Source organism: Electrona antarctica, assembly GCF_951216825.1.
Source record: "Electrona antarctica genome assembly, chromosome: 6".
NCBI classification, from domain to species: Eukaryota; Metazoa; Chordata; class Actinopteri; order Myctophiformes; family Myctophidae; genus Electrona; species Electrona antarctica.
The window spans coordinates 13,345,013-13,363,321 of NC_136811.1; the positions used below are offsets into that span (position 1 = coordinate 13,345,013).

The following is an 18,309-nucleotide window of genomic DNA, read 5'->3' on the forward strand; positions in this document are numbered from 1 at the left end:
ACATCTATTATAGAGCATTGTGGGGGGGTCCAGTGGGAAGGCTGGACACACAACTATTATAGAGCATTGTGGGGGGGTCCAGTGGGAAGGCTGGACACACAACTATTATAGCACAGCAGATGATAAAGATAGCTGATAATATCTGGATTAATATCATAGTCAGGTCACTATAAAACCCAAGATTCTATTAAAGTTCAACATAACTTCCACGACAGATTATATGACAAATCACCATCCTACCCACATGCTGCATCTTTCCAGTATTAAAAGCAAATTTCAATGTGGGTGGGGATAAGGCAAGAACACTTCAATGACCAGCCACCAGCAGCACCCGTTAGTCGAGAAATACCCGACCTTCTGATTCTGTGTACTCGCCTTTTTCTCATCACAGGGCGATAGATCGATATAATAAACGTTGAAAGCGGTTCTAGGGTGGCAGTTTGACCTCCATCTACAGAGAGTGATCCTACACTATGAAGATGAGATGCATGTAAATACTTAATGTCTAAGTGAGAACCAACAGAGAGAACAGCAACAGTCTAAAACCTACACGGGTTGTGCTTATAACTACGCACCACTTCTGTGGCCAACGCAGAAGTGCCTATTGCCTACAACTGCACAACTCGTGTAGGCTTTCGAAGGACGCGAGAGAGCACCATTATATGACTGCTAAACGTACAACAAATGTCAGAGTTAGAAATAAAACGCAATATCATTCCAAGTGCTCTGTGTTTCACAGTCTCAGCAGCATTCATGACACATGCACATTTGTGTAGGACTCTTACCGTGCAGCCATGCCAAGCAGCAGGACCGCAGCTCGCCTGTGCAGGCCGGTTGTGTCCCGCTTGCCGGTGAATCTTTCCCACAGAAACTGAACCACAGTGGACTGGAGAGCGCTGCCACTGCCGAAGAACTCTTGTACCTACAGAGACGTAGACGGAAGGTTCAGAACAGTGAGCCGTCTGTCAGAGCCAGCAGGTTATGTGCATTGTACGATATGCTGCAGAAGAGACGTAGCACTGCACGATTTACCCATCTATTAATGAACACAACCCGTGTCTGTCTGCATACTGTAACTAGGGATGTGCATGACTGCCCAAAATCAAAGTAGATTAATCAGATAAATATTAAATAGCAGTAGAATAGTCTACACCTTGGAGTCATGCATCTGCATTATGCATCATGCCAGTTATTTTTCTACACTTTAAAAAAATAACTAGGGTGATAATTTTAGCCATTGTGCAACTGGATCGTTTCCAGCAAGCAATCAAGCCTTGATGACGAGAGAGAAAGGGTGTTAGAACTTACAATCTCCTCTAGACACTGGATAGTCCCCAGAGATGCATCCACCATGAGCACAGAGAGACCATTTCACAGAAGGGTCAGGTGTTGCATCTCTGACTATGGCCCTCAGATTACCAAAGAAATTAAGCTCATGGCTGACCGAACCTTTGACAGCTGCGCGAACCCTTTGCCTCAAACACATGCGAACACACACACACACACACACACACACACACTGTCAGCATCCACCTGGTCATTTCTCCACATCAACTTTAAAATGGAGGAACAATTTGGGTGAAGCCAAGTCACTGTAGGCAGGCCCTTACAGCAGAGCAGCAAATCTCAACTACACTGCCAAGATTACCAGCCAGTAGAGGCAAGGAGTACTCGGCCATCTTGTTCAGTCAGCTCGCATTCGCCTTGGTCTCATCATTGGGCAGGGCCAGGTATTGAATTCAGTGGAAAGGGATCTGAAGTAGTAGTAAGTACTAGGCACGGGCTGTGCGTGTCCAAACTCATTCCAATGACGTGAGCAATGTTATTTAATGAATGCGTCACAGAACACAGGTTCTCGTTCACTAATCTTGTATATTAAATTAATAAACACTTTAATAATTGTATATACAACTAACAACAGTGACAGTTGCTTGCAAGTTGCGTGTGTGCGTGCGTCTGTGTATGAGGGGGGGGGGGGGGGGGGGTGAGGCGGGCAGCAACGTCTTTATTTACTTTTTTCGTCATGCAACTATGGTTTCCAAGGTCGTACTGCGGTTGTTCATGTCGCAAAAACTAGGGCGAGGCTTGATTTCATAGGGCGTGCCAGATAGATTTCAGCCGTCACATTTATTAACGTCGGAACGAAATTAAGGAAGGATCAGCTGTTTGCGATCACTTTATAAATGCTCGAATTTGGGGCAGATTTTACACTCAATTGATAAATGAGGGCCTATGATTTGTAAATGGATTCAATCAGTACACTTTAGATATTTCATGTAGACAGACACCAGACTCCCACTTTGCAGCCCTTTCTGAATTCCTATGAACCCAATTTTTCTACACTTTCTACACAGTTATTCTAAAAAAATAACTAGGGTAATAATTTTAGCCATTGTGCAACTGGATCGTTTCCAGCAAGCAATCAAGCCTTGATGGCGAGAGAGAAAGGGTGTTACAACTTACAATCTCCTCTAGACACTGGATAGTCCCCAGAGATGCATCCACCATGAGCACAGAGAGACTGTCCACCAGAATCTGAGCTTTGGACCTGTGGAGACAGGAGACTTCAGTAGTGAACAAACCTCCAATAAAGACACCAATATTAAATTAACACAGGGCTGTCAACCCAAGGAAGTTGAAGATGTGAAAATCCCTTCTGTGACTTTTCAAAACGTTTATTTTTTTAATGACACCCTGTTAACTGGCTATAGAGAACTGCAGGGTGCTCCGGCTCTCTATTCAGTACTCATCAGTCCTCTATTCATCGCACGCTACTTTGTTCAATTGCAACGATGCATGTCATTAAAGACAGTCTTGGTTTACTTCGACTGCATTTGAAAGAGTCAAGATTCATAGTTAGGACTGTGTAGATATATTTTTCTGCCTTTCCCCCCCCTCAACATTAGGCATGTGCCATGCAATTAGAGGAAATATTTCATGCCATGTAATAATTAAAGGAAATATTATCGCCATACACGACGAAAAGATTGATCAAACGGACGGAGATTATTGATATAAAAAAATGATCGCATCGCTCCAAAGGCTGGGAGCGTCTGCTGAATAAAATTGTTGTCTGTTGAATAAAATTCAAATTATTTCACAGAAGGGTCAGGTGTTGCCTTTGACCCTCAGATTACCAAAGAAATTAAGCTCATGGCTGACCGAACCTTTGACAGCTGAGCGAACCCTTTGCCTCCAACACACACACACACACACACTGTCAGCATCCACCTGGTCATTTCTCCACATTAACTTTAAAATGGAGGAACAATTTGGGTGAAGCCAAGTCACTGTAGGCAGGCCCTTACAGCAGAGCAGCAAATCTCAACTACACTGCCAAGATTACCAGCCAGTAGAGGCAAGGAGTACTCTGCCATCTTGTTCAGTCAGCTCGCATTCGCCTTGGTCTCATCATTGGGCAGGGCCAGGTATTGAATTCAGTGGAAAGGGATCTGAAGCAGTAGTAAGTACTAGGCAGGAGTTACAGTAGACACTATGATTTGTAAATGGATTCAATCAGTACACTTTAGATATTTCATGTAGACAGACACCAGACTCCCATTTTGCAGCCCTTTCTGAATAGATATAGATTCATAGTTAGGACTGTGTGTAGATATATTTTTCCCTTTCCCCCCCCCCCTCAACATTAGGCATGTGCCATGCAATTAGAGGAAATATTTTCATGCCATGTAATAATTAGAGGAAATATTATAGTCATAAACGACGAAAAGATTGATCAAACGGACGGAGATTATTGATATAAAAACCGATCGCATCGCTCCAAAGGCTGGGAGCGTCTGCTGAATAACTCTCGATCTAAATCATTCAGTCCAATTCTTGGGAGAAAAAAAAATAAGATTGTGTTAGACGGCCCATCACGGTCCCGTCGCTAGTCGCGTTAGAATTAATCTTCCCTCCCGTTGTTGTCGATCGCATCGAGAGTGTTTTGGCTACATCAAGCTACTTCAGCTACATCCGGAATAGCATCCGGTCCGTCGCAAAATGTGCTCTGCTGCTATAAATCGCTGGGCGCTACGATTTAATGGACCCCGGGGTGTTAATACGATATATATACGAACACCAACATTTTCAGCAGTCTAGTACCTGGTGGAGTCTCCCTGCGGGTTGAGATAGAGGCGCTTGTAGGCTTGCACCACAGCATCTTTAACGGCAGCGTCGGCCGACCACACCAGAGGAAGCATCTTCCTCACACCGGTGAGAGAGTCGGCCACGCCGAACTCGCACACCGTCACACAGAACTGTACTGCCTCTTGGACCACTGCAGGAAACAAACGTTCACATCAGTGCCAGAAGATGGTTCATATTAAGCACCAGCCATGGTTATTTGTCCACTGTCTGTATGGGATGAATGAAAACGATCAAATACATAAAGGTTTACCGTAGTTTAGTAAGACCACGTTTCAAGGTTTTATTATAAAAAAAAAGGACAACCAGTCCCTTAATGGGATACGCAAAAACAAGGGTTTCTAGCACAACATAGTTTGCTGAGGCATATGTGTGATGAGACTCCCCTTACCAGAAGTGGTTTTCCAGTACAGCATAGTGTTGATGACCGAGATGGCCCTTTCCACCTGCAGGGCGAAGCTCTCCGTGTCCTTCAGGTACTGCACCAACATCTCCTGTTTCTTCAGCTCGCCGTCCCGAGCGTCCTCTCCCTCCTTCTCTGCTCCTTCCTTCTGGGGGGTAGGGGGGAGGTTCTGACTCAGCTCAGCAGCATCATCATCAGGGCCTGATGGACAGACACATGTGGACGTGGGTTTTCAAGCGTTGGCATTCCACATTAGGCATGCCAAAAAAATAAGATATTTTTTTTTATTTTGATCTCAAAATTATTTCACAGAAGGGTCAGGTGTTGCATCTCTGACTTTGGCCCTCAGATTAGTAGAAATTAAGCTCATGGCTGACCGAACCTTTGACAGCTGAGCGAACCCTTTGCCTCAAACACACACGCGAACACACACACACACACACACTGTCAGCATCCACCTGGTCATTTCTCCACATAAACTTTAAAATGGAGGAACAATTTGGGTGAAGCCAAGTCACTGTAGGCAGGCCCTTACAGCAGAGCAGCACATCTCAACTACACTGCCAAGATTACCAGCCAGTAGAGGCAAGGAGCACTCAGCCATCTTGTTCAGTCAGCTCGCATTCGCCTTGGTCTCATCATTGGGCAGGGCCAGGTATTGAATTCAGTGGAAAGGGATCTGAAGCAGTAGTAAGTACTAGGCAGGAGTTACAGTAGACACTATGATTTTTTAAATGGATTCAATCAGTACACTATAGATATTTCATGTAATCGGACACCAGACTCCACTTTGCAGCCCTTTCTGAATTCCTATGAACCCAATTGTAGAATAAATAAAACGCACATCTGTGCTCGTTGTTTTAGAATCTTTTCTCCCGTCCTGGGGGATCATTGCTTGCCTCCCTTAACGGCACCATGTAAACTGGGAGAAAAGGCTGTACCTTTGAACAGCAGAGCCAGTGTGTCCATCACGGTCTCTGGTGTGAGACTGGACAGAGCAGAGAAGAGCTCAGACTCGGGGAAACGGCTGTGAGCCTTTATACACAGACGTACTGCGTTCCTGGAAGACACAAGAAACCCACAATGTCAGCCTGGCGGTGAACACGACAAAAAAAACACAAATTCAAAAGAGACCATTATTCCAAAGCGTTAACAGAGAAAACCTACAGTCCATGCACTGATTTGAGTGACTTTTCGCTTGTACAATTTGTCTGCTCTCAAGTTATACATTAGACTAAAAAGATCACACTAGTGGTTCTCCGCCCCTGCTTTTCCACAATATCATTCCACAACTAACACCATTCTTATTTGCCACCAGTGTCCGTCTGACACCAACACAACAATCTATTTATTTCATCTGTTGAATGACAGCTAAAATGAATATTGCACAGTACGACTTTAAAATGACAAAGGGGGTGTCAGCTCCGTATCTGTCCATGGCGATTTCTCTCAACTCGCCATGGTCATCAGAGAGCAGGGATGCTATAGGGAGGACTAGTGCCAGACAGAACACAGCTCAGAAGACTGCCCGGGAATCTGCCTCCCAAAAAACACAATTTGTCTGCTCTCAAGTTATACATTAGACTAAAAAAGATACATTCTTTTCTCCATTATATTTTCAAATGTGTAGTTATGTGGGATATTATTGGGTCACCTGTATTTGTTGACGCGGAGGAACTGTGCGACCTGCACAGCAGTAGTCCTCTCATCCTTTTCGTCATCTCCCGCTTCGTCATTCTCTTCTTCCTCGTTCTCTTCTTCCTCGTCCTCTTGCTGCTCCTCTTCCTCGCTGGTGGGCTGCAGTTCAGCCCCGACAGTGACCCGGAGTTCGGGCTCCATGGCTGCCCACAGCTCGGATGCTTTGATGACGGCCACTGATAGGGCGCGAAGACCGACATGAACAGGAAAAAGGAGGCAAGAAAGAATAATTTACATAATGATAATTAATTTTATTTATATAGCACCTTTTTAAAACAATGTTTCAAAGTGCTGCACAGAGCAGAATAAAGCAAAACGAAAAACAATGAACACATCAAGTCAAAAAACAAACGGCAAATACAGTAGAAATACAGCAAATATAATAACAGTAATTAAATATGTACAGTCAAATAATATTTGGTGTAGAGGTAGGTCTTTGATTTAAGAATGGCTGATAGGAATGATTTGATTTTGGCAATATTTCTCAACTGAAAGTAGCATGATTGAACAACTGTGGTTATTTGTTTATTAAAGGATAGGTCGGAGTCGAAGATCACACCCAGGTTGCGGGCTGCAGGTGTGATATTTGTGGACATGGAGCCAAATTGAGGGTGGAAGGAGAGGGTTGAACTAGGGGGACCAAATAGGATTATTTCGGATTTTGACTGGATTAGGATAACCTATAATTGACATTTTCTGAGGAACAACTTTTTCGGCTGGAGGAATGTAAGGGAGAACATCTCATTCACACATGCTGCACAGCGTGTTCTTGCACAGAGGACTGGATTGAAAAAAAGAAAGAAAAGTGTCTGTCGTCTACAGAAAAGTAATATTTCTTGTGGGTGCCTGAAGGTGACCAGATTTACTGTAGTGTACGTCGACCACATAATCGCAACATCGTTGGTTTGATTTTGATAGGGACCGGTGTTTAATTTCTTTCTGCTTCCCTCACCCACCATTATCCATTCCATGTAACATAATACATTAGTTTGTCTTTTGGCACCGTTTTTTCCTTATTAGATTACGCCAAATGTTACCGATGTCTTGAACAATGTTCATTTAATGCCATGCCCTGGTTTGTGTATGGTGGACGAAAATTTCACACAAACAATAGTGGTTGTCACAATAAATTCTAGTTTAGTCTGGCAATTTAGTTACATTTTGTGTGGCATCATTCAATACCAACCACATCATAGCTACTCCGATGTATGGGGCAGACTCCTGGAAGGATAGATACACAGCAATCTGAGAACCCATCGTCAACAGTCCATCTCGCGAGACTAGATACAGAGATGCATTGCAAAGTAAAATAACGGGAAAGGATTTACATGAATCTCAGAGGGGACCTATTTTTTCCCCTCCTATCTCAAAATGGCAAATTTCACAGAAGGGTCAGGAGTTTGCATATCGGACTTTGGCCCTCAGATTTAAGAAATTAGCTCATGCTGACTGAACCTCAGTGACAGCTGACTGAACTCTTTGCCTCCCACACACACACACACACACACACACTCGCACTGTCGGCATCCACCTGGTCATTTCTCCACATGAACTTTAATTGGAGGAACAATTTCGGTGAAGCCAAATCACTGTAGGCAGGCCCTTACAGCAGAGCAGCACATCTCAACTACACTGCCAAGATTACCAGCCAGTAGAGGCAAGGAGCACTCAGCCATCTTATTCAGTCAGCTCGCATGATTGATTGATGATCATCATCATCATCGGGCAGGGCCAGGTATTGAATTCAGTGGAACTGGAAAGGGACCTGAAGCAGTAGGTGGGCGTTAAGACACCGTTCTGTAATGTAGGGGGGGAGGGGGCATGCTTTTGAAGTGACAAGAGTGGATATCACATACCGGGTGCTTTCCCTTGCAATTTCTCTTTCATCTCTCGAAGTTTAGCAGTCTCTTTCTCCAGGGGTTTCTGCAGATCAGCACTGCTCAGCTGACAAGACACAAAAGACGATATCAAAAAGGACTATTCGGTGGTATGGCATGTTCAACACCTACAGTTGGAGGCCATCGATATTGTCCTTTTTGCTGAGGTTTGCGTGATCTGCGCAAAAGGACAGTTAACCCATTTTGGGCGGGAACCCCTTTTGGTGTTTAACATTATGTTAAAATGTAGCTATTGAAAAATAGCAGATCTACAAGCTCATAGCGCGCCACCGAGTGGCGCGCTACGAGCTTGTAGGTCTGCTATTTTTGAAAAATCGTGAAAATATTTATTTCAGAAAACTGGAGGATTTAGGTTTTTTTTTAATTTTGAGGTCAGGCCTAAATGGGTCAAATGATAAGGGACAATATCGGTGGCACCCAACTGTATACATCAGCATTGACTCCCAAGTGTTTACTTTAAAAACACATTACATGGTACAATGTTTAACCACAGTTGAACTTCAACAGGTTTGTTCAACCCACTGAGCATAACAGACAGTATACTTGACATAATATGCTGCATGATATACTGCTGAACATTATGAGTACATGTATTACACACATCTTAAGATCTATAAATACAGTCAACAAAAGTTAGTTTAACTTTCACACTAGTGGTTCTCCACCCCTGCTTTTCCACAATATCATTCCACAACTAACACCATTCTTATTTGCCACCAGTGTCTGACACCAACACAACAATCTATTTATTTCATCTGTTGAATGACAGCTAAAATGAATATTGCACAGTAAGACTTTAAAATGACGTCGGGGGTGTCAGCTCCGTATCTGTCCATGGCGATTTCTCTCAACTCGCCATGGTCATCAGAGAGCAGGGATGCTATAGGGAGGACTAGTGCCAGACAGAACACAGCTCAGAAGACTGCCCAGGAATCTGCCTCCCAAAAAAGGATTGATTTACCAACGGCCATGCCTTGTTAATAACCTATGTTGAATTACGCCGATATGTTCAGAGACTATGGAGAATGTACTAAACTCACAACAGAAAAATGTTCCGTTAATGTACATTAGCTGTAAATAGACAAAACGGATAACTAGTTTGTTTTCCAATATTTCCTTTTTGGCACTTACTCGCTACACATTATAAATTTGACTATTCCAGCTACATGTGGATTGGTTGTCTCGTTTACCTTGCAGCTGTAGGGGTTGTGTGCGATGAAGGCAGCCAGCAGCTGAATAGCACTCTTCACCACATGGATGGATTTGTCCATCAGCCGTCCCACAGCCAGGCCCATGACCTCACTGTATCGACACAGAGGCAATGCCTGGCAGACAACACACACACACACGCAGCTAAGGATGATTAACTCATTAACCCATTTTGACCAGACGTCGAAATTAAAAAAAAAAAAATCTTCTAAATCCTCCAGTTTTCTGAAATAAATATTTTAACGATTTTTCAAAAATAGCAGACCTACAAGCTCGTAGCGCGCCACCGAGTGGCGCGCTATGAGCTTGTAGATCTGCTATTTTTCAATAGCTAAATTATAACCATGTTTAACACCAAAAGGGGTTCCCGCCCAAAATGGATTAAGACCAGACTCTGATTCTACAAATGTCGACGTTTCTATATCAGTGGTGCTCAGAAATGATATGCATATCTATTATACAATTGAAAAGGTGTGCCCAAAAAGCTGTGCGCAACCCAGGAAAAAAAGACACCAGCTACTACGTCACTGACACACTGCAACACACACTGCAACAACCCACTAAACACACTAACACGTCACAGACTTACCCTCCGCGTCGACCCATGGCTATCTCCTCATGTCGCGCAGCACGCCCACACTCAACACCACCCGCGTAAAAATTGTCATTGCACTGCCACTAAAGCCGCCTCCCGTCCACACTCAAACAATATCAATAGCAATAATAAACACAAACACGCCACAAGCACCGACACCCCCGCCTAATTTGTTGCCAGGTCTATGAAAACAAGCCCAGAAAAAATGCCATTCAACACGCTACTTACAACTCGCTTACAATTCGCGGACCTGGCAACACTGCATCCTGTTTTCCCATTGGCTACGGTTGCTACAACACGCATTTGCACTGCATGTTGGGAGCAACACAGCTTAATGTAGGGGTCACCGATTGCTGTGCTACATCCCCCTCATGTTCTCACCACCCCGTTCGGCTACACCACACACACAATTCTCCACATGCAACACAGGGCCCTTATTGGCTAGCCCCCTCACATGGCGATCCCCACGCAGCAAAACACAGCTATTGGCCAGCCAGCCACACACACACACACACACACACACACACCCACACACACACAACGGGCACGTTCGGAAATATCGCACTGAGCGCACTGTGCAAATGCAATGCAAACTAATAGGCGAGTGTGCTTCGGTGCGGTATTTCCGAACGCGCCCATCTCATCGCCACAACGCGCGCAGTCGGATGCCAAGCTCTTCCGCGCATTATTCCTTTCCCAGTCTCACCACACCACGGACTCATTGTAACCTCGCATCAGTGTCACTGCAGACACGTAATCACACTGTGGAGGATTTGTGACTGAGTGACTGTGTGTGTGTGTGTGTGTGTGTGTACTTTGATTTCAGCATGTTTTACACTGCACAGTTGCGCAGTGCACACCATGGGACAAATCGGCTTTTCACCCCCTGCCACTGTGCCCACAAACGCATGTACAAGAGGAAAACAATCTAAACATTATATACTAACGTCAGCATCGGGCAGATTCACACACACAAGCGTTATTAGTTGAGTTTTCTTATTGAAGTGCCTCTGAATTGTAACTGTGCGTTTCTGTCAGTCAGCGATGCGATCCGTTGTTATTCAGCCACCAGCAGCACCATACGCACGGACTGGAGAGAGGCGACGTGTTTCTCTCCCTTCGGCTCATGTAGCCCTCATTGTAACTACAAATATTGTTCCCGAAGAAACAATGTGGGGTCACTGCAATCCAAAAGATTGTACGCCTACTATAATGCAGTCAAGGTCCCCACAAAAATATACTACAGTATGTTCTGCTCCATTCTCAACATCTTTTGGTTTCCAAAAACAGTAACTTATTGTAAGTAAACAAAAACAGTAAAAAGCAGTTTCATGTGTGTTTAATTTAATTTAATTTGCTTTGATGTGAAAATAAAATACAACAAATAATAATAATACCCATCCGTTACTACATGTGAAGGGCACAATACTGGGTTTAAAAACACAGCTGAAACATGAAGTGGAGTCTGTCAAATCTCGCAATTTCCTTCTTCCCATTGCGCTGCAACGGCACTAGGATGAGCCGCCCGAAGGGCGGCGAAATTCTAGTGATCTACAAGCTCATAGTTTGTGCTGTGAACTTGTAGCAGCTATTTTTGAATAGCCAACCAATGTGACGTATAATAAAACATAAAATTACAGATACTTTCCCAGTTTGAATGGGTTACATTCTGTGATCATAGACGAGACACCCAAATGCATACTAAACATAATTTAAAAAAAAATCTATTCCTTGAGCTTTTGGGCCTGTGGCTCCCCGGCTAACACACGTGGACGTGGGTTTTCAAATGTTGGCATTCCACATAGGCATGCCAAAACAATAGATACATTTTATTTTTATCTCAAAATTATTTCACATTTCGCATCCGACTGTAGCCCTCAGATTACCAAAGAAATTAAGCTCATGGCTGACCGAAACTCAGTGACGGCTGAGCGAACTCTTTGCCTCCAACACACACACACACACACACACACACACACACACACACACACAAACTGTCAGCATCCACCTGGTCATTTCTCCACATCAACTTTAAAATGGAGGAACAATTTGGGTGAAGCCAAGTTACTGTAGGCAGGCCCTTACAGCAGAGCAGCAAATCTCAACTACACTGCCAAGATTACCAGCCAGTAGAGGCAAGGAGCACTCAGCCATCTTATTCAGTCAGCTCGCATTCGCCTTGGTCTCATCATTGGGCAGGGCCAGGTATTGAATTCAGTGGAAAGGGATCTGAAGCAGTAGGTACTAGGCAGTTACAGTACTAGACACTAATGTCATTTAGAAAAGGTTTTTGAAGTGACAGTTGATTTCACATACTAGCTTTTTAAAAGAAAAACAAAACAAAAAACAAGTACTCTACTGAAACAATCATTCAAATCAGATTGAGAAGCAGGATCTGTAATTGCCCAATTATGTTCACATAATGAATTTGATTTGGCTCATTGCTGACAGATAGAGGAAAAAAGGATCAGACAGCTGATGAGGAAACAAAAACCCTACAAAATAGATGAATTCAGTTTGGAGGACACATTCCATCATCAACCCACGATGGTACCACTTACAATTGTAACCCCGTAACCAATCACATCAGAGTAACTGACCTTGCTGTTGACAATGCGGGTGTAGCCTTGTAGTACTCGGTTCCGGACGTGAGAATGCGTGTCGTGGAGGTGTTCCTGCAATGTGTCAAAGTAGCGGTCTCGGTCGGCTTTCCCGGACTCGTCCAGCCCGTCGCCACACAGAACCCGCACTAGAAGCTCTCCCAGAATTTCACACACAGCTACACGCATGTTGGGGCTCTGTAGAGAGAGATTTGCCATGTTGAAAGATGTGATATTAAGCAGCATTGTGTCATGAAGCAAAAACAAACAGACAAAACAGTCCATTCTTTAGCATGAGGCCGCATGCATGAGGCCCCATTTCAGTAAGACAGAAAATTGTAAGACTTTAATCAATACATCAATAGTTCTATTGGTTAAGCCATAAAGTCTTAGTCTAATGCAATGTTAACTTCGCCAGAAAAGCCCCAAACCACACCAAAGGGTCGGGACAAAACAGTTTATTAAGGTCAACCACATCAATGCAACTCAATGAGTTGCATTGGTGTGGTTTACCTTAAAACAAAACGTTGTTCCGACCCGACGGTGTGGTTTGGGCTTTAGTCTTAGTCCGATTTAGTCTTCTGAAATCATTTAGTTTTAGACTGAAATCGTTTAGTCTTAAGCTCAAACCACACCAAAGGGTCGCGTTGGGACAAAACTGTTTTCTAAGGTAAACCACACAAATGCAGCTCATCGAGTTGCATTGGTGTGGTTTACCTTAAATACAGTTTTGTCCCAACCCATCCCTTTGGTGTGGTTTGAGCTTTAGTCTAGGCTTAGTCGACCAGATATCAAAAACCTTAGTCGACTTAGTCTCGTCACCGCGGCATGATGTCATATTGTAGTTTTCGGTGGTCACCTTATTATCACCTAAAACTAGAGTATGAATAGGCCTTTAGTCTCCATAAAAAGACAGCAAAACAGGAGTGTAGTACCTCTCCCTCCAGGTGTGTGACGAGAACACTGATGTACGGGATCATCAGTTCTGGTACCAGGGAACTGAGCTCCGACAGGAAGGAGGCAAAGGATTTGACACCCGACCCCTCTCTAGCCAGCTCCTCACTTGACCTCCGACCAATCTCCCTAAAAAGAGGAGACGACAGACGTTTGAGTACCAAGGAAATAAATGACCTGGGAGTTTTATGAAAGACACCCGAAAACTTTCTGCAAAAGTACAGAATTCAATCTGGAAAAGTACTGAAAGACTACAAAACTACAAGGAGACGTGCACGCGGCACCCGGAAAGCAACGTGGCCACGGCAGCTATGATGAAATTGTCAATCCTTTCAAGACGTATGAACCTACACAATATGGTTTGGCCGCAATTACAATGATCTTCAATGTGCAGCTACAAAAATGAAAACTAAATCACAGTGGAACTTAAAGGGGAAAACCACCCATTTTCAACATTTTACTATGTCATTAATGTACCTTAGAGCTGTTGTGTGGAAATAATAAAAAAGTCCCCCCATTTTTTCCTAGAACTGTAATTAAGAAAAAGATCATTAACATGGTGAAACACATCTTGATGACATCATCAAGATGTGTTTCACCATGTTAATGATTTTTTTCACTTCATTCATAATGTAGTAGTGGTTTCTGTTTATGACACGGTCTGAAAGATTTTGATTGAAGTTTTTAATACAAATGGTAACCAACAATGGCATCTAATGTGGTTATTTGACTGTAGCCCTCAGATTACCAAAGAAATTAAGCTCATGGCTGACCGAAACTCAGTGACGGCTGAGCGAACTCTTTGCCTCCAACACACACACACACACACAAACTGTCAGCATCCACCTGGTCATTTCTCCACATAAACTTTAAAATGGAGTAACAATTTGGGTGAAGCCAAGTCACTGTAGGCAGGCCCTTACAGCAGAGCAGCAAATCTCAACTACACTGCCAAGATTACCAGCCAGTAGAGGCAAGGAGCACTCAGCCATCTTATTCAGTCAGCTCGCATTCGCCTTGGTCTCATCATTGGGCAGGGCCAGGTATTGAATTCAGTGGAAAGGGATCTGAAGCAGTAGGTACTAGGCAGTTACAGTACTAGACACTAATGTGATTTAGAAAAGGTTTTTGAAGTGACAGTTGATCGGTCTGAATGATTTTGATTGAAGTTTAATACAAATGGTAACCAACAATGGCATCTAATGTGGTACACCGACCATGTAAATGTATGGTCGGTGTTGCGATGATTAGGATCTAAAATAAGTCTTTTTTTGGTTGCAATATTTCTAATATTGCAATATTATGCAATAGGTAAACCAAAAACGACAATATAACAACAATTATGTCCTATATGATATTCAGGAATTGGTGTCCACTATTCAACTAGTCCCCACGAATCATCACAATGATTTGGAGACTTTACAGGTGAAACTAATAGTTACGTTACAGAGAGATCGCCCTCACCATTGGTATTATAGCACTTGATTTGTTTGTGACGTTATCGCTCAAAGCACAATGACGGTGAACTAGCAGCAACAATAAAGGGGAAACCACTGCAGTGCAGCAGGGCATTTTGGACAAATCAGTCTGTCAAATGAACATGGGTAAACATATACTGTCACACTGACCTTATGACTTCTCCTACGACAGCTCTGACGCCATACTCTGTGCTCCACACGCACACAGCCTGGGCACACACCGACGACAGCTGTTCAAAGTGTTGGAGCAACTGAATGACCCTCACACTGGCACCTGCAGACATGAAGGATGGAGGGTTACGATTGTTAACGAAAAACCGTAGCATAAATCTAGAGTTCTACAACAGATTTTCATTGTATTGTATTTATTAATCGAGAACTGCGTTTTTGAATCACTTTTTACCAACAAAACTAACCATTGTAAACGCTAGTATTTTACCATTTTGTCGCACAACGGTGCCATGCAAACACAGTAAAAAATAGCTGTCACAATACGATTTTATAAATGTGATGAATAACTTTGTACTAGGTCATAGAGGCAACACAACTGTGCATGTGACAAAACGGTTGTCCAGAACAAAGCAAACAATGGCCTTCAACACAAAGATTAGAGCTTCTTGCCAGGTGACAGACACACATGCAGACTGCACCAGTCACAAGGCTAGAGCTCAATCTTTTGGCCCGCCTGGCTCATAACTGCGATCGTATCATCACATGTTGAAATGATTTGAACATGTTATAATCACCTCACGCCCCATCATAACTAAAATGGTTATCACTCGACTATACATTTCTGCATGACAAGCGTTCTAGTCATCCATCCATATGATAATAGCCCATTTTCAGGTATGCAACCAAACCTGTGCATATAGGTATAGTCCGGAAGTCCTTTTTTATTCGCCTAAAATATTGTCTATATACATACATTCATGAATCCACTTGCTGACCGGCTGAAAGTATTGGGCAATTTTTTGATAGGGGTTTCTTGTGACCCTACCATTAACATCCTATGGCTGGCAAAAATGTCAAACTTTCATTTAAGTAGCATGTGACATGTCAAACTGGGGGGTTTTCATGATTCTGAATCCATTCCAAGCATTAGTTTTGCACAAAATACACTCCTTGGGCGAGGCCATAGACATCATGACAAATGTGATGAGGTCAGCATATTTTGGGCACATTTGGGCAAGTTGCTATGGTTCCTTTTAGCCCAAGGAGTGTATTTTGTGCAAAACTAATGCTTGGAATGGATTCAGAATCATGAAAAAACCCTAGTTTGATTTGACATTTTGCCAGCAATAGGATCTTAATGGTAGGGTCACAAGAAACCCCTATTAAAACCAAATTGCCCAATACTAACAGCCGGTCAGCAAGTGGATTCATGCATGTATATAGACAATATTTTAGGCCAATAAAAAAAAGACTATATACCAAATTTCCCACTTTAAACAAAATAAGTCTGTCGGCTGCCGGACTAGTAGGTGTTGTGCACAATGGCTGACGCATTTTGTTTTGTTAAGAGTGAGAGAGACGGCAGCATCAGATCAGACTGAAGGCAGTTCCACTATAGCATTATTGGGGCTGCCAAATGTTTGTCATCAGCTTGCAGAGCTAATCATGTATCAGGCAGCACACACATTTCTCAACACTTTTTGACCATCCTTTAAGCCAATGGGGAGCGCGACACACCCCACACCACACACACACCCCACCCAGTAAATTACATTTCTGTGGAATTATTTTGTTGCTTTGGAATTGCTGCAAGCCGATATAATATGACCGAGTCAGTGACTTGTTTTACATAAACTCCTTGGCCGCCAAAGGGAGGCAGAGCTCTACCCTAGAAAGTGCCAGACCATTTTGCAACATGAGGCTCTTTGTTTTTCTGCGGGCACCCGTATAGGATAGAGAGGGGAAGTTACTGAGGCCTAGTAACGCTTCGATCACCATTTTATCAGCATGCTATAAAACATGGTTATTATTCTTTTCTGGGTAAACCTCAATAAATCAAATCTCGGGCAAGGCTTCCTGTGCAAAGGTGAGTTTCTCGTTCTCAGTATTCAAGGAGTTAAGTTAACCACTTGACCCTCTGGTCTAGTAGATCGAGGATGCATGATAGTGTAAGTGCTAGGGAAAAGACAACCACACTATATCTCCACATAGCATGGTTCTCCATCTCCAGAAGGACTTTTAAACCTCTGGGCGAGCTTAGTGTGCTGAAAATAAGTTTTAGCTACATTATGTGAAAGAGTGAAGGCACACTAACCCAAGAGGTGATTATATCTCTTGATGAGCACTCCCAGCAGGTGGATAATGGCATCTCTGGTGGGCTTCATTTTCACATGGCTGATGGTGGGGTTCTCCATCAGCTTGTAACAGCAGAATGTCACACAACTGAGGATCAGGAAACACACAAAGTTACACACACACACACACAGAATAGCCCAGTAGTAGTTAGCATCATTAGGATGAAAAGACCCAGTGTCCATGATGCCATCTTCCATTAAGACGACAATGCTATCAACAGAGCAGAGAGGTAAATCACTTATTCTGTAATCGAGTTCAGTCGGCGATGGAAGATCCTGTCTCCCCCCCCTCGGTACAGTAGTCTGCTGCGTAACCTGACGGTGAAGCAGCCAGAATAACTTTTGGACTGTCTACAAGTTTAATATTTCTCAGGCATGGATAATAGTTCTAATATTTCTCAGGCAGTTTCAGTGAGGATTCTTTATACCAAAGCTCCAAAATAAGAGTTGGAATAGCTGAAGCCCCATGATAAACCCAATTATCTCAGCCGCATAATCCACAGTTAGCCATGAATATTCAATAAATAAAAATACACTTGATTTAGCATGCCATGTCCTTCCAGTACCTGATGAATTCCTCCTCCACCAGGGAGAGGCTCCAGAGCGAGCGAATGTCCAGTTGGAGGAGCTGGATCAGAGCCTGGAGAACCCTCTCCCTCTCAGAGTCCCACTGCTGCGGACCGTCTCCTCCAGTCTTCCCCTTCTTACCAGACTGAACAGAGAACAAAGAAAACCCACCATTCACAAATGGAATAAATAGTACAGTTCACTGTGGGTCTTTGGCTTCACCCAGAGCCATCTAATAGAAGAGTTGCGATATTGAGGGGGCAGAAAGAGCGCTCGAGCGCTGTTCATGCAGCCTGAACTGAGACAAGCTGGAGTTGGAAATGCATTGTTTAACAAGGGCGGCGCAAATAACAGCCATTTTAAGCATGTGTGCAACATGAAAACGGTATTGTCCGGTACAAAAAGTATTGTACAGTAACAACTAAAGTCTCTTTAATGTTTATGTTGTACTATTA

General features: G+C 43.4%; 1 protein-coding gene across 1 annotated transcript in view; it reads right to left on the reverse strand.

Annotated features, from left to right (window-relative positions):
* The window catches only part of ncapd2 (non-SMC condensin I complex, subunit D2), a 39,603-nt gene that overhangs the window by 16,398 nt on the left and 4,896 nt on the right, over positions 1–18,309 (reverse strand). Inside the window, exons 6-18 of the mRNA XM_079504164.1 lie at positions 17,854–17,999; positions 17,248–17,375; positions 15,132–15,255; positions 13,485–13,632; positions 12,550–12,747; positions 9,336–9,470; positions 8,104–8,191; positions 6,204–6,423; positions 5,491–5,609; positions 4,538–4,750; positions 4,105–4,279; positions 2,464–2,548; positions 786–922 (exon numbers count right to left, since the gene is read on the reverse strand). Of these exons, the coding sequence (XP_079360290.1) occupies positions 786–922; positions 2,464–2,548; positions 4,105–4,279; positions 4,538–4,750; positions 5,491–5,609; positions 6,204–6,423; positions 8,104–8,191; positions 9,336–9,470; positions 12,550–12,747; positions 13,485–13,632; positions 15,132–15,255; positions 17,248–17,375; positions 17,854–17,999 (1,916 nt within the window). The remainder of the gene's footprint in view (positions 1–785; positions 923–2,463; positions 2,549–4,104; positions 4,280–4,537; positions 4,751–5,490; positions 5,610–6,203; positions 6,424–8,103; positions 8,192–9,335; positions 9,471–12,549; positions 12,748–13,484; positions 13,633–15,131; positions 15,256–17,247; positions 17,376–17,853; positions 18,000–18,309) is intronic.